This window comes from Salvelinus alpinus, chromosome 27 (genome assembly GCF_045679555.1).
Source record: "Salvelinus alpinus chromosome 27, SLU_Salpinus.1, whole genome shotgun sequence".
Taxonomy (NCBI): domain Eukaryota; kingdom Metazoa; phylum Chordata; class Actinopteri; order Salmoniformes; family Salmonidae; genus Salvelinus; species Salvelinus alpinus.
Genome location: NC_092112.1, coordinates 27966057 through 27987785, shown reverse-complemented (window position 1 = coordinate 27987785; position 21729 = coordinate 27966057). Strand labels below are relative to the sequence as shown.

Genomic DNA, 21729 nt, shown 5'->3' with positions numbered 1-21729 from the left:
TTTCAGGTGTCTCCGGAAGGTGGTGATTGACTCCGCTGTCCTGGCGTCGTGAGGGAGTTTGTTCCACCATTGGGGGGCCAGAGCAGCGAACAGTTTTGACTGGGCTGAGCAGGAACTGTACTTCCTCAGTGGTAGGGAGGCGAGCAGGCCAGAGGTGGATGAACGCAGTGCCCTTGTTTGGGTGTAGGGCCTGATCAGAGCCTGGAGGTACTGAGGTGCCGTTCCCCTCACAGCTCCGTAGGCAAGCACCATGGTCTTGTAGCGGATGCGAGCTTCAACTGGAAGCCAGTGGAGAGAGCGGAGGAGCGGGGTGACGTGAGAGAACTTGGGAAGGTTGAACACCAGACGGGCTGCGGCCTTCTGGATGAGTTGTAGGGGTTTAATGGCACAGGCAGGGAGCCCAGCCAACAGCGAGTTGCAGTAATCCAGACGGGAGATGACAAGTGCCTGGATTAGGACCTGCGCCGCTTCCTGTGTGAGGCAGGGTCGTACTCTGCGGATGTTGTAGAGCATGAACCTACAGGAACGGGCCACCGCCTTGATGTTGGTTGAGAACGACAGGGTGTTGTCCAGGATCACGCCAAGGTTCTTAGCGCTCTGGGAGGAGGACACAATGGAGTTGTCAACCGTGATGGCGAGATCATGGAACGGGCAGTCCTTCCCCGGGAGGAAGAGCAGACCAGCACTTTTCAGTGCTGGTCTGGAATTGAGAGTTGAAGGGTTGTTGTAGGGACTCTATTGAGGCTTTATAACTTTCTGTCCGAGGCCCCAGGCCTGTTCATCAGGAGTTCTTTCCCCCTCACCTGTCTGTGCCATATGAGATCATATGTTTTGGATGTTTCTCCCCATGGCATCATCTGCCTGGCAACTACTATGACAGATGTGATCTCTTTGTGGGCAAAACCAAAACCAACGCATTGTTAATAAACAAATACTGTGGGGGTGGGAAATCTAATTGATATGGAGTTCCTGATAATCATTTACATGTTTTATAGTTGAGTTGATAATTGATATGTAAGTTGCCTTAAATCAGACTGCTCCCTCGGCCCAAGCAGATACAGGTTTGGGGCTGTAGAGGGACAGGAGGAAGAAGAGTGAAGACAATGAGTGTTACAGGTCCACACACTCAAAAAGAAATTGCTATGAACTATAGAAATCATTAGATATCCTATAGGTCTGTCCCTGGCAGGATCACTGCCCCGTGTTGTATCTCTCCTCTATATATCTCAGCCTGTGTTTACTGGTTGTTAGAGTGTGTTGATACAGGGCATTTCTCTGGCCCTCCTCTATGTAAACTGACCCAATTACATTTCACAGGCACTTCTCTCCCCTCAGTTACTATCTGATAAAGAACACCTGGGAGATGCCTAATCTGCCCTCGCTGTAGAGAAGAGATAACAGAGAGGAATCTTCATTCTCTCCTTTAAACCTCAGCCAGCTCACTGACTGACTGAGCCTCTGCCCTTTCATGTGCTGGGCTCAGTTAAGACCCAATCTAGCCTCTCATTGCCGGAGTCAAATCTGCTGCTGCATATCGCTCTCATTCTCAACCACGTCACAGCAGGACTCAAAATGCATTAAAATCATGATGCCTGTTAGTTAAGCAGCATTGTCACTGTGTTGTATGCAAAGTAGCTTATTTCTCCACGTGTGTCCCTGTCCCTAGAGTAGCTGGGTAGCTTCTCCAGTCTGTCCCTGTCCCTACAGTAGCTGTGTAGATTCTCCAGTCTGTCCAGTCAGAGCCTTGGGGAGGATGATGTAATGCTTTATTTCCCTTTCATGCAAAGCAGAGAGAGAACACTGTGATACGTTTCCCAGCCAATACCATACCTGCCACCCCCCCCCCCCCACCCCCCCACCCAGCCAATACCCTACCTGCGTGCTCTCCTCCCACCCAGCTAATCACCTGCCTGCTAAGTGCTCTCCTTCCAGCCAGCTGCTTGGCAGACATGGTCTTACATGAGAAAGGGAGATGAGTGGAGGAGAGGAAGTGAGAGAGGAAGAGGGGGACAGCATCCATGCTATGTGTGCAGGGAGCTGGATGAGGCTGGGTTGGATGTTGCTGTGGTGATGGTGGATGATTAACAGCAGTAGATGGATCAGGTTGCCTCAGCTGATTCTAGGTCTATGTGGCTTTCTCGAACCCCTCCATTTCTCTGCTGACAAAGTCAGTGCGTGTTTGTGTGTGTGAGAGGTTTGACACACACACACTCAGTCAGTCGTGTTAATCCAGGACACTGACATAACTCTGCTGGATGAGGAAAGACAGTGATTTCTCCTGGCATACTTCATGCTGAGGAGGAAAGACATTGATTTCTCCTGGCATACTTCATGCTGAGGAGGAAAGACATTGATTTCTCCTGGCATAATTCATGCTGAGGAGGAAAGACATTGATTTCTCCTGGCATACTTCATGCTGAGGAGGAAAGACATTGATTTCTCCTGGCATACTTCATGCTGAGGAGGAAAGACATTGATTTCTCCTGGCATACTTCATTCTGAGGAGGAAAGACATTGATTTCTCCTGGCATACTTCATTCTGAGGAGGAAAGACTGATTTCTCCTGGCATACTTCATTCTGAGGAGGAAAGACTGATTTCTCCTGGCATACTTCATGCTGAGGAGGAAAGACATTGATTTCTCCTGGCATAATTCATGCTGAGGAGGAAAGACATTGATTTCTCCTGGCATACTTCATGCTGAGGAGGAAAGACATTGATTTCTCCTGGCATACTTCATGCTGAGGAGGAAAGACAGTGATTTCTCCTGGCATACTTCATGCTGAGGAGGAAAGACATTGATTTCTCCTGGCATAATTCATGCTGAGGAGGAAAGACATTGATTTCTCCTGGCATACTTCATGCTGAGGAGGAAAGACATTGATTTCTCCTGGCATACTTCATTCTGAGGAGGAAAGACATTGATTTCTCCTGGCATACTTCATTCTGAGGAGGAAAGACATTGATTTCTCCTGGCATACTTCATTCTGAGGAGGAAAGACTGATTTCTCCTGGCATACTTCATTCTGAGGAGGAAAGACTGATTTCTCCTGGCATACTTCATTCTGAGGAGGAAAGACATTTAATTCTCCTGGCATACTTCATGCTGAGGAGGAAAGACATTGATTCCTCCTGGCATACTTCATGCTGAGGAGGAAATACATTGATTTCTCCTGGCATACTTCATTCTGATGAGGAAAGACATTGATTTCTCCTGGCATACTTCATGCTGAGGAGGAAATACATTGATTTCTCCTGGCATACTTCATGCTGAGGAGGAAAGACATTGATTCCTCCTGGCATACTTCATGCTGAGGAGGAAAGACATTGATTTCTCCTGACATACTTCATGCTGAGGAGGAAATACATTGATTTCTCCTGACATACTTCATGCTGAGGAGGAAATACATTGATTTCTCCTGGCATACTTCATGCTGAGGAGGAAATACATTGATTTCTCCTGGCATAATTCATGCTGAGGAGGAAAGACATTGATTTCTCCTGGCATACTTCATGCTGAGGAGGAAATACATTGATTTCTCCTGGCATACTTCATGCTGAGGAGGAAATACATTGATTTCTCCTGGCATACTTCATGCTGAGGAGGAAAGGGGTGGAGAGGGAGGAGAAGGAAGGTGCTGCTGAGAATAGATGACTGTGTGTGTCTTCAAGCCCTGAATATTGGTCTTGACAAAGGTTGACCTGACCGCTGGCTGTTACTATGCCAAATACAGGTTTAGCAGGGGCATTGGTTTAACCCTGTTACCATGTCAACTAGAGGTCGACCGATTATGATTTTTCAACGACGATACCGATACCGAATATTGGAAGACCAAAAAAAAACGATACCGATTAATCGGCCGATTTTAATTATTTTTTGTTGTTGTAATAATGACAATTACAACAATACTGAATGAACACTTATTTTAACTTAATATAATACATCAATAAAATCAATTTAGCCTCAAATAAATAATGAAACATGTTCAATTTGGTTTAAATAATGCAAAAACAAAGTGTTGGAGAAGAAAGTAAAAGCGCAATATGTGCCATGTAAGTAAAGCTAACGTTTAAGTTCCTTGCTCAGAACATGAGAACATATGAAAGCTGGTGGTTCCTTTTAACATGAGTCTTCAATATTCCCAGGTAAGAAGTTTTAGGTTGTTGTTATTATAGGAATTATAGGACTATTTCTCTCTATACCATTTGTATTTCATTAACCTTTGACTATTGGATGTTCTTATAGGCACTTTAGTATTGCCAGTGTAACAGTATAGCTTCCGTCCCTCTCCTCGCTCCTACCAGGGCTCAAACCAGGTACACAACGACAACAGCCACCCTCGAAGCAACGTTACCCATCGCTCCACAAAAGCCGCGGCCCTTGCAGAGCAAGTGGAACAACCACTCCAAGTCTCAGAGCGAGTGACGTTTGAAACGCTATTAGCGCGCACCCCGCTAACTAGCTAGCCATTTCACATCGGTTACACCAGCCTAATCTCGGGAGTTGATAGGCTTCAAGTCATAAACAGCAGAACTGCTGGCAAAATGCACGAAAGTGCTGTTTGAATGAATGCTTACCAGCCTGCTGCTGCCTACCATCGCTCAGTCAGACTGCTCTATCAAATCATAGACTTAATTATAACATAACACACAGAAATACGAGCCTTAGGTCATTAATATGGTCGAATCTGGAAACTATCATCTCGAAAACAAGACGTTTATTCTTTCCGTGAAATACGGAACCGTTCCATATTTTATCTAATGGGTGGCATCCCTAAATCTAAATATTCCTGTTACATTGCACAACCTTCAATGTTATGTCATAATTACTTAAAATTCTGGCAAATTAGGCTGCCCAAACTGTTGCATATACACTGACTCTGCGTGCAATGAACGCAAGAGAAGTGACACAATTTCACCTGGTTAATATTGCCTGCTAACCTGGATTTCTTTTAGCTAAGTATGCAGGTTTGAAAATATATACTTCTGTGTATTGATTTTAAGAAAGGCATTGATGTTTATGGTTAGGTACACATTGGAGCAACGATACGCACCACATCGATTATATGCAACGCAGGACACGCTGTGTAGTTAACTAGTGATTATGATTGATTGATTGTTTTTTATAAGATAAGTTTAATGCTAGCTAGCAACTTACCTTGGCTTACTGCATTCGCGTAACAGGCAGGCTCCTCGTGGAGTGAAGTAATCAGGTGGTTAGAGCGTTGGACTAGTTAACTGTAAGGTTGCAAGATTGAATCCCCCGAGCTGACAAGGTAAAAATCTGTCGTTCTGCCCCTGAACGAGGCAGTTAACCCACCGTTCCTAGGCCGTCATTGAAAATAAGAATGTGTTCTTAACTGACTTGCCTAGTTTTTAAATCGGCCAAATCGGTGTCCAAAAATACCGATTTCCGATTGTTATGAAAACCTGAAATCGACCTCTAATGTCAACCACTCCCTTCTCTCTCCACTCCCTCCTCTGTAGCCCTTGGAGCTCTGGTCACGTGACCAGGGCCAGTGGTTTGCCTGGCAGTGGTTTGCCTAGGCAGGCTGTTGTTTTGTTTGTCCATCAGTTAGCCTGACAGACGTGATAGGCTGGCCGTTAGGGGTGTGAACGTTATTTTTTTTTTCGTCCTCAAAGTTAAAATCACAGTGCAGTTATCATAACATTATTTTCCTTCTTATAGACGAGCTAGGCCTCGGGAAAAGTGTGCAATTTAAATTAAACCAGAGGTGAACTTTAGGCTACTTTTAGTGAATTTGCGAGGCATTCAAAAAGGATACAGATTACCAAGAAACATGTGCACCACGGTTCTCTCTGCCTACCCCATCCCCTCTCCCTTGCACTGGCAGCGTTGTATTAGTGGAAACCAAGACAGTTCTCAGGGCAGGTCTTGTCGTGTAATCGGGGACAATTTTAGCTAACCCTTTCCTTATATTAACCTCTAATTCTCCTAACCTGCTACGAAAAGTCACTTCTGCTAGTCAAAACGGGCATACCTGCCCTGAGAACAGTCTTAGTTTCCACTAATGCAAACAGCCTCGCGCTGGCTCGAATGCTCTTTATCTTCGCTAATGATGCCAGTGTGTGTAGAATATCCTAGCCTATTCATTGATGATAGGCCCTGCTTTATTGAAGTTGCGAGACATTGCAAGCCAAGAAATTGTGAGATACAGCACTCCATATACTGTGACCCTCCCCTCTCTTTCCGTCCCTTGCTAGCTCGCTATGAAAGATGCGAGTGTTTGTGTTCTCAAAAGTACGGCAACTAATCAGTCAATTCAGTTTAAGGGGCTTTATTGGCATGGGAAACATATGTATACATTGCCAAAGCAAGTGAAGTAGATAATAAACAATAAAATTGTACAGTAAACATTACAACTAACAAACAACTAATCAGTCTCCGTTCCTAAAATACTGAATCTCAGGAGTCGATTCCTAGAGGAATCAAATCTTGACACTCAGAAATGGGAGTCGACACCGGGAGTCAACGTGTAAGAAGTCGAGGAATCAATTATTTTGGCGTCTACTCCCCACCACAACGTCGTCGTTAAGTTTGTTGATGATTCGTTACTAGAGAAATGAGACCAAGTCAAGACGCTGGACAGGGTGGATCGGTATTTAGTAAGACAGTTTATTCAATGTAAAGATATCTGAGCAAATCGTGCTGCACGGCCCCGTTCTGTCTGACTCGTATGGAATCGTCGGAAAAGCGGCCCTAAACATATTGTGCAGATTATATATGCAGTAAATGACGTAGGTTGAATCTGGTAGTCTGGCCTTCTGATTGGTCGATCTGGGTCGTGGGTAGTCCTGTTCGGGCCTGATGTCGACGTTCCATTGGCTCTTAACATAGTTCTTTGTCTTAGAGTCTCAACCTTGAGCAGAATGCGTGTGCGTTTTGTTTTAGCAGGGGCCTGTTCATGGGGGAGGGGAGTGTGTGTGGGTCTGTGGTTATTATCATTAAGGGTACGAAGTGTGAGGGTAAAGAGGGAGATGGGTGCATGTTGTGTCAAGTATAGCTTGTGTTGAGAAGTTGTTAAAACAAGTTTCCAGTATCTATTACAATTTCTTACAAGTTGGACATTTTATACAGTTTTCTTAGAGTTTTAACAGAAAATAATTGCTCCATCAGTTAGCCTACTACGGCACATCCCTCCATCTCCCCACGGGTTCATTGCAGATCTGACTGGGTCTCAGTCAGATTACCATACTAATGGTGTCAGGCCCCTCTGTTTAGCAGACATGTCTGTCCCGTTCTGTAGTCCAGAGGCTCAGTACGCACAGCCCTTCTACTAGTCCCCTGCCTCTCCCCACCACTGGCCCCTTGTCTCAGGGCCACAGAGTGAAACGTCATGGATGTGGTGGGATGTACAGTATGTGTCTATAAAATGGGTTTCATCCATATAGGTCCCGCTTACCTGTATTTCTGCTAAAGGTTTCTCATGTCAGATGAATCAGGCCAATGCAAGTCATGTTAACATTGCATTACTTCTGCTAGTGTAGCTGTCCACTGGGCTTTATAGGGCAGTGTGTTTATCGTGTGACTAGGATTGCAATCATTCAGATCATATAGGATTACAAAAGGCCACATCTTGCGTTGGACAGATCTTATTATCATACATATAAATGTGGTCTCTGTCTACATTGTTTATAACTAGAGATGGTCATATAGTCTTTATAAAGCTGGTCTCTCTACATAGTTTATAATTAGAGATTATCATATAGCTTTTATTAAACTGGTCTCTGTCTACATTGTCTATAACTAGAGATAAAACCCCAGATGTACATTCATTGGCCCACTAGTGAGCCTGCATCTGGTCCAGAGGTAGACAGAGGGAGAGATGTTTTACTTGTACCAGTGCTGATGGAAGTGCCTTTACTCCTCTGCTCTCGTCTCAGGGGTACAGGCAGGTGGGGTCTGGGTGGACTGAATTCGTTATGGGATTGTTTACATCTAGATATCATCATGGAGTGATGAGCGTTAGAGTACTGCTTTGTTACAGTGTTAGTGTACTGTGACATGGCAGTGCCACCTGCTGGGCTGATGGGCAACTACATGTTGTATATTTGAATTGGAAAGAAAACTGATGTTGCGAAAAGCTTTTTACTATTACAAAAGTAGTAATGTAACTCCTTTTGCATGTTGGATTTCTCATACTACTTTTTAAAAGACTTCCAATTATTTATTTAAAGAGACTTTACTGAGGTGTCTACGAATGGAGCTTTTCATTCAAGCTCTAGCATATTGACTGCATTGATGCTAGTAGATTGATGTCAGTCAGACTGTATGTGAAGTAGACTGGCCCATCACTATAATAACTTCAGCACGGTCTCTCAAACCCATCAGTCTGTTCTGCTGTCCGTCCATGTTTTCCTGGACCAAAGACAAGACTCTGATTTTACCACCATCCAGGTCCAGAGAGCCTCCCTGGCCATATCAGCTACGGTTTAGGTTCCCCTCTAATATCCCCTATTCCACTCTTTAATAATATCTCTCTCCTCCACATGACTTTCCATAAGGCTGGGTGGGGATGACAGCAGCAATATTTCTGCCCCGGGACAGAGGAGGGGTGTGGGGGCTATATATCACCAGACTGACGCTGTGCCTGAGGAGGCAGGGAGGAATTTGGGAATGTGAAGCGGATATAGGGATGAAAGGAGCTGTATTGGAGTGAAGCTGATTTATCACCTCTAAGCGGCTCAGGCCAGGCCTCTGTCAGAGTGAGACTAGTCAGATGAGCAAAGAGTGGGAGACTGTCTGTGGAGGCAGGCCTGGGGTGGATGTGAACTAGCTGGGTATCTCATAGTTCCGAGGTCCTGTCCATAGCTGTACACGGTAACCATGAAGACTACAGACACACACACAGAGTAGTGTCTTACCTCATCTCAGTCTTCTCACCCTTCTCTTTGTCAAGTCCACTACCTTCAAAGAAATAGCCTCCGGGTACATTTGTTTGTCTGCATGGTTAGTGTGTGTGGATGGGATTCTTCATGACTCAGGAGGCAGGTTTCCTGAAATAAGAGGATGTGTGTGAGCTGAGCTCTCCCAGGTGTCTAGTTGGACTAGTCTGGGTCTGTAAATTAACCATAGATTACCCCCAGTCACAGGTTAGGATTGAGGTCACCTGGCACCATCCCTACGGTGAAGCATGGTGGTGGCAGCATCATGCTGTGGGGATGTTATTCAGCGGCTGGGACAGAGACTAGTCAGGATCGAGGGAATGATGAATCGAGTAAAATGTAGAGAGATCCTTGATGAAAACATGCTCCAGAGCGCTCAGGACCTCAGACTAGGATGAAGGTTCACCTTCCAACAGGACAATGACCCTAAGCACACATCCAAGACAACGCAGGAGTGGCTTCGGGATGTTTTTGAATGTCCTTGAGTGGCCCAGCCAGAGACGGACTTGAACCCGATCGAACATCTCTGGAGAGACCTGAAAATAGCTGTGCAGCGACACTCCCCATCCAACCTGACAGAGATTGAGAGGATCTGCAGAGAAGAATGTGAGAAACTCCCCAAATACAGATGTGCCAAGCTTGTAGCGTCATACCCAAGAAGACTCAAGGTTGTAATCGCTGTCAAAGGTGCTTCAACAAAGTACTGACTGATACCCCCTGTATTAGAGGTCGACCGATTATTGGAGGACCAAAAAAAGCCGATACCGATTAATCGCCCGATTTGTATTTATTTGTAATAATGACAGTTACAACAATACTGAATGAACACTTTTATTTTAACTTAATATAATACATCAATCAAATCAATTTAGCCTCAAATAAATAATGAAACACTTGGTTTAATTTGGTTTAAATAAAAAATAATGCAAAAACAAAGTGTTGGAGAAGAAAGTAAAAGTGCAATATGTGCCATGTAAAAAAAGCTAACGTTTAAGTTCCTTGCTCAGAACATGAGAACATATGAAAGCTGGTGGTTCCTTTTAACATGAGTCTTCAATATTCCCAGGGAAGAAGTTTTAGGTTGTAGTTAATATAGGACTATTTCTCTCTCTACCATTTTGTATTTCATATACTTTTGACTATTGGATGTTCTTATAGGCACTTTAGTATTGCCAGTGTAACAGTATAGCTTCCGTCCCTCTCCTCGCCCCTACCTGGGCTCGAACCAGGAACACATCGACAACAGCCACCCTCGAAGCATCGTTACCCATCGCTCCACAAAAGCCGCGGCCCTTGCAGAGCAAGGGGAACAACTACTCCAAGTCTCAGAGCGAGTGACGTTTGAAACGCTATTAGCGCGCACCCCGCTAACTAGCTAGCCATTTCACATCGGTTACACCAGCCTAATCTCGGGAGTTGATTGGCTTGAAGTCATAAACAGCGCAATGCTTGAAGCACAGCGAAGAGCTGCTGGCAAACGCACAAAAGTGCTGTTTGAATGAATGCTTACGAGCCTGCTGCTGCCTACCACCGCTCAGTCAGACTGCTCTATCAAATCATAGACTAAATTATAACATAACACACAGAAATACGAGCTTTAGGTCATTATTATGGTCGAATCCGGAAACTATAATTTCGAAAATTAAACGTTTATTCTTTCAGTGAAATACGGAACCGTTCCGTATTTTATCTAACGGATGGCATCCATAAGTCTAAATATTCCTGTTACATTGCACAACCTTCAATGTTATGTCATCATTATGTAAAATTCTGGCAAATTAGTTCGCAACGAGCCAGGTGGCCCAAACTGTTGCATATACCCTGACTCTGCGTGCAATGAACGCAAGAGAAGTGACACAATTTCCCTAGTTAAAAGAAATTCATGTTAGCAGGCAATATTAACTAAATATGCAGGTTTGAGAATATATACTTGTGTATTGATTTTAAGGCGTTGATGTTTATGGTTAGGTACACATTGGTGCAACGACAGTGCTTTTTTCGCGAATGCGCTTGTTAAATCACCCGTTTGGCGAAGTAGGCTGTGATTCAATGATAAATTAACAGGCACCGCATCGATTATATGCAGCGCAGGACAAACTAGATAAACTAGTAATATCATCAACCATGTGTAGTTAACTAGTGATTATGTTAAGATTGATTGTTTTTTATAAGATACGTTTAATGCTAGCTAGCACCTTACCTTGGCTCCTTGCTGCACTCGCATAACAGGTAGTCAGCCTGCCACGCAGTCTCTTCGTGGAATGCAATGTAATCGGTGTCCAAAAATGCCGATTACCGATTGTTATGAAAACTTGAAATCGGCCCTAATTAATCTGCCATTCCGATTAATCGGTTGACCTCTACCCTGTATATAGCTTCGCTATTGTTATTTTACTGCTGCTCTTTAATTATTTGTTACTTTTATTTCTTATTTTTCAGTTCTCTTTTTTTATTTAACACATATTTTTCTTAACTGCATTGTTTGTTAAGAGGCTTGTAAGTAAGCATTTCATTAAGGTCACCTGTTGTATTTGACACGTGACAAATAACATTTGATTTGATGAAATGGTCTGAATACTTATGTAAATGTAATATTTCAGTTGTCCATTTTTTATACATTTGCAAAAAACGTACCAAATGTGGAAAAAGTGAATGGGGTCTGAATACTTTCCTAACGCACTGTAGCGGTCTTTGGGATTCTTTCTCTATATCCCTCTCTTACACACATCACTCTCTTTTTCTCTCTTTTACACACACACACACACACACACACACCATATTGAGAGGTAATTTTAGGATGTTTTCTCTGAGGTAAGGAAACGCACGGTGACGCTACTGAATCCATTGTTCTGGTTGGTGTGACTTCATTCATTCCTCCCTCTGTCATTGGCCGAGAATGAGTGATTCTGGTCCGTGAGTCCCTGGGGTTAGGCTGATGTCACTCTGAGGGAATGGAGACAGAGGACATGTAATACTGGACCAGATACTGGTCTGCCCAGGGGAAGACAATCACATGGGTTTTATTGTTTAGGTATAAATATCATGTGGTTCTGTGTTGCCCCTGGCATCACCTGTAGTGTGCAGTACTCACAACAAGGTCGTTTTTGGTCAAGCAGTCTATTTCTGTCTCTAGCTGAACATACTGAAAGGAGCGCTGGAGTGTATAGTCTGCTTTGTTATCTGCCTGCACCTGAGCTGCACCTGAGCACCACACACACACACACACACACACACACACACACACACACACACACACACACACACACACACACACACAGTCCTCCTGACCCTGAATCCCTTCTAAGCCCCTTTTTATAATTAACACACTGGAGGTACCACCAGCCTACATCCTCTATAAACTCTCCACAGAAGGCTGGTTTAGCTAGAAATGACAGGCACACTGTTGAGAGTTGCAACTCACATAGTTACCTGTGGGAGACAATGGGCAGTCTGTGTCTGAGATGTGATCAGGAGTAGTGTCTGGGTGTGGTTGGAAATGAGCTCTGGATGATGTGATTGTTGAAGGGTGCTCTGGTATTACAGACGTGACCGTTATCTCTTTCCTGGCTAAGCTCGTATTCCTCAGACACAATCACTGTAGCTTGGCAGAGCTACAGTATGAAGCGCCTGCCTGTCTATTGTACTGAAACGAAGGAGAGCAGGTTCCTCCGGGCTCTTCTTCCCTCTCTTCCTCTCTTCTTCCCTTAGCTCCCCGTGGTGTTAGAAACAGGAACAGTTATCCCTGGGCTACTGTCCTCTTTTCTCTTGTCCCAGAGAAATCTATTCTCCTTGCTCAAATATCATCCACAGCTACAGGTTATGAGTGTAGCTTACTGCTGTCAAATTAAGGCTATGTTAAAACAAAAGACTGCTCCAGACTTCACAGTGCAAGGACAAGATGAGAGCAGGGGTTTAGGCTTTCTCTCTTAACCAGGAAGTTGAGTTGATGCCTTCTACAGTTGCTGCAGTGATGTTTGTTCATACTTTTCTGTCGGACAGCGAATGAGAGCGAAGTTGCCTGTACGTTTGACTGGCCTCGCGATCTGCTAAGCCTGTGGGGTTTCAAGATGTGAAGCCAGTGTTGCATGGAGTGTTTGAGAGAAGGAAAGTAAAAAGCCAAACTTGACCCTTAGGTCGTTACCAGTTCTGAAGTAAAGGACAGACCCTCACCTCGCCCTTTCTCTCCTCTTCCCTCTCTCCAGGACTTGGAGTTCCACGGCGTGATGCGTTTCTACTTCCAGGACCGCGTAGCAGGGAACTTTGCCACCAAGTGTATCCGCGTGTCCTCCACGGCCACCACTCAGGATGTCATCGAGACGCTGGCCGAGAAGTTCCGGCCCGACATGAGGATGCTCTCCTCGCCCAAATACTCCCTCTACGAGGTCCATGTCAGCGGGGGTGAGTGTGGGGGCGGGGGGGTCGATGGTTGGATATGTGGATGGGTGCGGATTTTGTAGGGTGGGTCTGTAGTAAGTAGCTTAGACCAAGAGTATTGAAGAGGGTTGTTTGGGTATGTGGTTTGACAATCTGCTTTGCGTTAGCTACTCTGTTGGAGTTACTAGACAAACACTGTTAGCCTGCAGTAGGGCGAAGACAGGAGAGCGGTATCCAACTCCCATGGTGCTTAATGTGAACTTGAGATCAACAGCCCGCAGTTCAGGCTTTGAACTCTCTTCATACTGAGAGATAGGCAGAGCATGTACGTGTGTGCCCGCATAGCACAGTCGTGTGGTTTTCCACTAGCAGCGGTCATGAAAGCTAATTTAGACCAGCTTCTTATATAGTAATATTTATAAACCGCAGTCCTACCACATTATGTCTATGTAAATCATTAACACTTTATCTTAAGCTTATACTAAGCCATGTTTATCTATGTTAAATGAGTGTATATAGCCCAGAGCTAGCTAGCTAGCTGTATAGGGGTATGGGTAAACTGGTGTGGGTTAACAGTGTGTTAAGTGGTAGACTCCACCCTCTCTGGCAGAAGAACGGAAGCTGGACCTGGATGAGAAGCCACTGGTGGTGCAGCTCAACTGGAACAAAGACGACCGTGAGGGACGTTTCGTCCTCAAGAATGAGAACGACATCATCCCCAAGGTGAGTGTCAACAACAACATCAAGGAGCAGATCAGCCTTAGCTAGCCTGGCTTCCAGTCTGTTTCTGCTTCCGCTAAACCAGGTACTGGGCTATATGCCGAGGTTTGTGGATTCCTGTGAATTTGCGTAGCACTATTGAAAAAGAATAGTGGACCCAGGCAAGTCTTAGATGTGGCCCTCAGTAAAACTGCTGGACCTCTGTCATGATAACACTATCACATTACTCTGTAGCACTGTAACAAAATACCCAACCATCAAGTTCACCGCTATGATCTTGTTATTCGATATTTCATTAGAGGCTGTTCAATGGGACTGACTGTCCAATGTGTTTATGTCCATCTTGGCTCTGATACAATGAAGTGCCTCCTGCTCCGAGACCTCTTTAGTGCTCTTTAGCACCCCAGAGAGATGCAACTGTGTTTTTTATAGTGGAGCACTTGACTTCCAAGTACCTCAGCGCCCCAAGCCTCGCTTCCATTTCCTCAGACAAATAAATGCTTCTCCCCCTGGCTCTAGTTAAAAGGCAGTAGTGTCTGGGTGTGTTTTGAGATGTGTGTTAAAAGGCAGTAGTGTGTGGTTGTGTTTGAGATGTATGATTGAGTTATGTGTGATCTTCTGGTACAGGTGGCTACACTGACCAGTGAGAGTTTAACCGCCCCTGCCCAGGAGAGCAGTAAAGAGCTCTGAAATATACACATGTTTGTGTACACACACTCAGTCTCTCACACACACACACACACACACACACAAGCTGGATTCTCTTACCCAGACTAAAATGGTCTGTAACTCATCGCTCCAGTCATAGCAGGAGGACAGATCTGAAACCACACCCTCTCCTAAAAGTATCTGCTACTAGAGGACTCCCTAAAGTGCTGTTAGGCTGGAGTGTTTTAACCACACTAGGACATCAGAAGCGTCTGGAGTGCTTCTGGGAAGTGGAAAGAGAGGCAGTCCTATCAGAAGAGTCCCCTGCTCAGCCGTTTGACAGGGCAGGACTGGAACACTGGATGGCTTTAACACATCTAATGCTTTATGGGGATTTAGACTCCAACTGATCCCTTCTGAAAAGGCCCATTCTCTCGCTCTCTCTCTCTCTGCTTTATATGGCCAAGTCTATGCCTCTGTCAGTTCACATTAGGCTTTGACTATCAGCCTGCTTTTTGTGAAATGGCAAAACGAAACTACTGCTGCCAAAGAAATGAAATCCTTTGTCAGCTGGTTATTATTCTGTTTACATATGCAGCATTATAGACACCAGTCTTAAGTATGTGTGGGACTGCCAGTTTGATTGAACTCTGGCCATGTTGTTTTCTGTCTGTCAGCTGAATTGACTAGCTGGCAGAGTGGTGTCCAGGCCTCAGACTCTAGGTGTTAGGTAGGCCCCAGTACTTCCCTCTGTGTGGAGGCCCTGGGTCACTGAATCCTACATAGCCCTCAGCCAACCTTCCAGCCAGCCAGTCCCTAATACCACAGATCACCTAAATGAAACACTTAGACTAAGTGAACTGCCTGAGTAACAAACCTCACACCCTCTCCCGTCCTAACTGCTCGCTCTCTCTTGCTCTCGCTCTTTCTCTCTTTCTTTCTTTTGTGCCCATTCTCACCACAGAAGGTGCAGAGCAACGGGCCAGAGAGGGAGAAGGAGGGAGTGATCCAGAACTTCAAACGGACACTGTCCAAGAAAGAGAAGAAGAAGGAGAAGAAGCGAGAGAAGGAGGCTCACATTTCTGACGGAGATGAGCAAGCACTGAGCAGAGAAGATGGGTAAGGAGGGCAATGTCACACGCTTTATATAGTGTTTCCTTACTTAGTCTTGCCGGTTGAAAATTATATAATTGATGAAGAACGTCCCCACATCCACCTGCTAGTGTATTAACATGCATGGTAAAGCAAATGGAGCACTTCTGAATGTATTTCTCCTGCTCCTCCAGTGAGAACTCCAGACTGGCGGCGGAGGTGTACAAGGACATGCCAGAGAACAGCTTCACCAGGACCATCTCCAACCCTGAGGTGGTGATGAAGAGGAGGCGGCAGCAGAAACTGGAGAAGCGGATGCAGGAGTTCCGCAGCAGCGACGGCAGGCCAGACTCGGGTACACTCACCCTGGGACTGTCTGTCAATTAAAAACTTTAAATGTGTTATTAAGCTTTTATTTGAACAGACTGTAGCAGTGTGAGGACACGAGTGTGAGAGCTGAGCGTGTGCGTTTGTGTGTCAGAGTGAAGTCCAAAAGCCATTGTCTCTGGTTCTTGTCGTGTCCCGTCTATGACCAGTAGAGAACACCCTGTCACCATACTGCAATTACATAAGTCCTGGATCAGTCAGAGCAGAGGTCCACTCTAACCCGCTTTAGCCAATGTCCTCTGTGAACACCACACACTGTCTGGTACTGCCAGTCCTCACATCTTGTTCCCTGTGGCTTACAGCCCTCTGCCAACCAATGGAGGAACAGCAAGCTGCAACACCAAAAATGGCCGCAGGAGGGTTTTTTCTTCTCCCATAGTTAGTGACGTGTAAAAAAAAAAATTGGTCTGCCTGACCTCTGCATCCCAAAGCTTTTTTGGTCAAGTGGTTATGGTGGCATCTCGTAGTGTTTAATAATAAGTAAAAACATTGTTTTGGATCTAGGGTAATCTAATCCTAGATCTGTGGTTAGGGGCAACTTTCTACCTCTTGACACTTCTTTACCCAGACTTTCTCCTTTTGAGTGTTGCCCAGACCTCCGAGGTTGTGTTGCCCAGACCTCCGAGGTTGTGTTGCCCAGACCTCCGAGGTTGTGTTGCCCAGACCTCCGAGGTTGTGTTGCCCAGACCTCCGAGGTTGTGTAATCTGGAGGCCTTAGTCCTCTGGTCTGGTCAGCCTCTGCCTCTTCACTCCCAGCTAAATGCCCCTCTCTGGCACAGATATAAAACTTTATCCCAGTTCCTCCTCATATTTCCTCTCTATCTAGTCCCAGTCCAGAGGAGTAAAGCCCTGTGTAAAATAGGCCAGCAGTTTAGGCCTACAGCCCTGTCTTTTAACTCAACTCAGAGCCAGCACTTAGTCTGAGAGAGAAAGATAAAAAATATATAGTGTGTGTGTCAAAGTGCTGATTGGGAGATATACTGCTATATGGAATATTCCCACAATGGAAAGTAAAATATCTCTAATAGATTAGAGATTAGATTAGCATAATCCAAGGAATATGCTCACACGTGGGAGTGTCCTGTTTCTGTCTCTTAGGGGGGACGTTGAGGATCTATGCAGACAGTCTGAAACCCAATATTCCCTATAAGACCATCTTGCTGTCCACGACAGACATGGCAGACTTTGCTGTGGTGGAGGCCCTGGAGAAGTATGGCCTGGAGAAGGAGAACCCCCGGGAGTACTGCATCGCCAGGGTAAGAGTCAGCACACCACTCCATTCCAAACACAACTAGACCTTACTCTACCACATTGGAAGCCAACCTTGGGCCTGGAGAGTTACAGGGGGTTTGGGCTTTTATTCCAACCCAGCACCAACCCACCTGATTCAGCTCATCACACCCTAGATGAGCTGTTTATTAGTTAAATCAGGGTTGTTACTGTTGGGACAAAATCCTTGCACACCATGTAGCTCACCAGGACCAGGGTTTGTGATCACTCCTCCATATTAGCCTCACCTACCAAGCTTCTAGATCCCTCAAACTAAACTCTGGACCTTGAAGCCAGTTCCAACGCATGTTTGTTCATTGTTTCCCTCTAATCAGGGACTGATTTAAACCTGGGACACTAGGTGTGGGCAATAAATTATTAGGTAGAACAGAAAACCAGCAGGCTCCGGACCTCGTTGTGTAAGAGGTGAATACCCCTGTTCTAGATATTACTGTACACCAGTGGTATTCAATGTCGGGGTCGTTGGGGATCTGCAGTGGGGTCGTCAAAATTAACAATAAAAAAAAAATTGGGAACAGAACAGTGAGTATACATTATTGTATAGGACAATATACAAATCTTTTTGAGTAAGATAATGTGAAAAATATAATTTTATTAAATGTATTTTTTGGTTTCTTTTCATTTTGATAAGAGATTTAAATGTAATGAAGGTTATTTGTTGACGTAAAATTTAAATATAGTGATTTTTAAGGTTGTGTCGTTAGCTTTGGGGTGGGATGGGGTCCTCAGAAATCCTGAAAGAAAAAATGGTGTACCAGCTTAAATTGGAATACAACTGCTGTACACAGTTATACAATATGACAGACTCACCTTTCTCACCTTGTATCTCTAGTTTTATAGCATCATCAAATCACGCACCCACTTGTGGTCAGAGTTTTACAGGGAACACTCTTAGTTTGGGAGCACAGTTCACAAAAGTGAAAAGTTTGTATCGTGTCTTCAGAAAGTGTTCCCACCCCTTTACTTTTTCCACATTTTCTTGTGTTACAATCTGAATTTAAAATTGATTAAATGGGGTTGTTTGTCACTGGCCTACAAACTAAACACCATAATGTCAATGTGTAATTATGTTTTTCACAAATTAATAAAAAATGAAAAGCTGAAATATCTTGAGTCAATAAGTATTGAACCCGTTTGTCATGGCAACGCCTAAATCAGTTCAGGAGTGAAAACGTGCTAAAGTCACAATCAGTTGCATGAATGACTACCTCATCTCTGTACCCCACATATACAATTATCTGTAAGGTGCCTCAGTCGAGCGGTGAATTTCAAACACAGATTTAACCACGAAGACCAAGGAGGTTTTCCAATGCCTCGCGAAGAAGGGCACCTATTGGTAGATGGGTAAAAATGGGAAAAAAGCTGACATTGAATATCCCCTTTGAGCATGGTGAAGTTATTAATTACACTTAGGATGGTGTATCAATACACCCAGTCACTACAAAGATACAGGTGTCCTTCCATCTCAGTTGCCGGAAAGGAAGGAAACCACTCAAGGATTTCCCCATGAGGCCAATGGTGACTTTAAAACAGTTACAGAATTGAATGGCTGTGATAGGAGAAAACTGAGGATCGATCAACAAAATTGTAGTTACTCCACAATACTAACCCAATTGACAGTAAAAAGAAGGAAGCCTGTACAGAATAAAAAATATTCAAAATATGCATTCTGTTTGCAGCAAGGCACTAAAGTAATACTGCAAAGCAATTAACTTTTTGTCCTGGATACAAAGTGTTATGTTTGGGGCAAATCCAATACAACACATTACTGAGTACCACTCACTCTCCATATTTTCAAGCATAGTGTTGGCTGCATCATATTATGGGGAGGCTTGTAATCTTGTGAGGCACTGTACATATGCTTCACAAGAGGAGCTTAGGTCACCCTTGTGTAATACACACCCCCGAGCCGCCATGCTGTCCTATTCAGAAAATGGAGGTGTGAGTAATGAATGAATGTTTGCTCGATTTCCCCTCCATTTGTCTCCGGGGTGAACTAGAGGACAGGGTGGGTGTGGCCGGGCCACATTTTAAGCTGATTTAATGTTTCTGCGGTAACTGGCCTAGGTCCTTTTTAAACCCTACATACAGTATTTCATCAGCCGGCTGCACTCTCTGTCTCTCTGTGTGTGTGTCTCGCTCTCACTCCCTCTCTCCTTCCCTTCATCCGTCTCTCTCTCCGTATCTCCCATCTGGCCGGCCACACTCCTCCCTGTGGTCTGACAGATTAAAGCATGAAGGGGTCTGTTGGCACAGGCCTTTGTTTGATAGTAATTGAATTGCATTTCTCCAAAGTGCCAGGCCAGCAGATGTGATGCTGTGTGTGTGTGTCTGGTTGCCGGGTAGGGATAGCAGAGCAGCAGCCCCATGGCTGGCCTAATATCGCCTGTCATCGTGTGACAAACATCTCCATGCTACACCGCCAACCTTTGCCGCCTCACATCCCTGCTGCCTGACCGCCAATCACATTAAAGCAGTCCCTCCTCCATCCGCCTCTCATTTATTCATCTGAGTCATTAAAAAAGGAAACATTTCAAATGCTCCGATCAGACATGGTCATTTGCCTCGCCAGCGTGTTGGACAGGTCATCACTACAGCCAGAGTGAGTGGAGAGTAGGAGGGAGAGAGGTTATGTCTGGAGCATGAGGAACTGGAGCATTCTTAGGGAAAGGAAGAGCAGCCAGCTATTGACGAACATGCTAATGTGCAATAATCATGTTATAAAGGCTGGTTTGGTACACATCCTTTATGACCCCTATATACATTATAATTGAGCATTATGAGGTATTCTATGTGAATTATTGTTTGGTTGATTTGGAATTTGCTGTGGAATGTGTGGTTGTTTCATGGGTGTGGTTTTGTGGTTCTGCAGCACACAGATGACAAGTCTGGGAAGGAGATCATCCTGGACGATACAGAGTGTCCTCTTCAGATCTTCAGAGACTGGCCCAATGACAGAGGTAGAACACCATAGCACTACGGGCCCAATCATACATTCAGATCCTGCTTGTATCTAAAGTTTTACAGCACCTCTTCCATTGACAGCATTGCATGATTTATACACAGCCAAAAGCTAATTTGAACTAATAGTGAATCTACACTGAACAAAAATAAAAACACAACATGTTAAGTATTGGTTCCATGTTTCATGAGCTGAAATAAAAGATCCCAGAAATTTTCCATAAGCACAAAAACATTATTTTTGTTAAATTTTGTGTACAAATTTGTTTACATTCCTTTTAGTGAGCATTTCTCCTTTGACAAGCTAATCCATCCACCTGACAGGTGTGGCATATCAAGAGGCTGATTAAACAGCATGATTGTTACACAGTTGCACCTTGTGCTGGGGACAATAAAAGGCCATAAGCTACGGACAACAAAATTGCGTTTGATTGACAATTTGAATGCACAAAAATAACCTCACGAGATCCTGAGGCCCGTTGTGACGCCCATTTAAAATCTTTATTTTTATTTTTATCTCTAATGTATTTATATAGCCCTTCTTACATCAGCTGATATCTCAGTGCTGTACAGAAACCCAGACTAAAACCCCAAACCGCAAGCAATGCAGGTGTAGAAGCACGGTGGCTAGGAAAAACTTACTAGAAAGGCCAAAACCTAGGAAGAAACCTAGAGAGGAACCAGGCTATGAGGGGTGGCCAGTCCTCTTCTGGATGTGCCGGGTGGAGATTATAACAGAACATGGTCAAGACGTTCAAATGTTCATAAATGACCAGCATGGTCAAATAATAATCACAGTAGTTGTCGAGGGTGCATCAGGTCAGCACCTCTACCGCTCCTGCGGTCTCTAGAGAGTTGAAAACAGCAGGTCTGGGACAAGTAGCACGTCCGGTGAACAGGTCAGGGTTCCATAGCCGCAGGCAGAACAGTTGAAACTGGAGCAGCAGCACGGCCAGGTGTACTGGGGACCGCAAGGAGTCATCAGGCCAGGTAGTCCTGAGGCATGGTCCTAGATCTCAGGTCCTCCGAGAGAAAGAGAGAATTAGAGAGAGCATACTTAAATTCACACAGGACACCGGATAAGACAGGAGAAATACTCCAGATATAACAGACTGACCCTAGCACCCCTACACATAAACTATTGCAGCATAAATACTGGAGGCTGAGACAGGAGGGGTCAGGAGACACTGTGGCCCCATCCGATGATACCCCCGGACAGGGCCAAACAGGCAGGATATAACCCCACCCACTTTGCCAAAGCACAGCCCCCACACCACTAGAGGGATATCTTCAACCACCAACTTACCATCCTGAGACGAGGCCGAGTATAGCCCACAAAGATCTCCGCCAC

The 21729-nt window shown here is 44.8% G+C and overlaps 1 protein-coding gene across 22 annotated transcripts in view; it reads left to right on the top strand.

The window, feature by feature from the left end:
- LOC139556292 (afadin-like) overlaps positions 1 to 21729 on the top strand; it is a 127333-nt gene that overhangs the window by 47746 nt on the left and 57858 nt on the right. For 15 of the 22 annotated variants that reach the window (XM_071370086.1, XM_071370101.1, XM_071370083.1 and 12 more), the window contains exons 2-7: positions 13109 to 13304; positions 13891 to 14003; positions 15613 to 15767; positions 15935 to 16095; positions 17226 to 17383; positions 20290 to 20377. In XM_071370086.1, the coding sequence (XP_071226187.1) occupies positions 13109 to 13304; positions 13891 to 14003; positions 15613 to 15767; positions 15935 to 16095; positions 17226 to 17383; positions 20290 to 20377 (871 nt within the window). The remainder of the gene's footprint in view (positions 1 to 13108; positions 13305 to 13890; positions 14004 to 15612; positions 15768 to 15934; positions 16096 to 17225; positions 17384 to 20289; positions 20378 to 21729) is intronic. The other 7 variants (XM_071370102.1, XM_071370099.1, XM_071370097.1 and 4 more) reach the window with 1 other exon arrangement.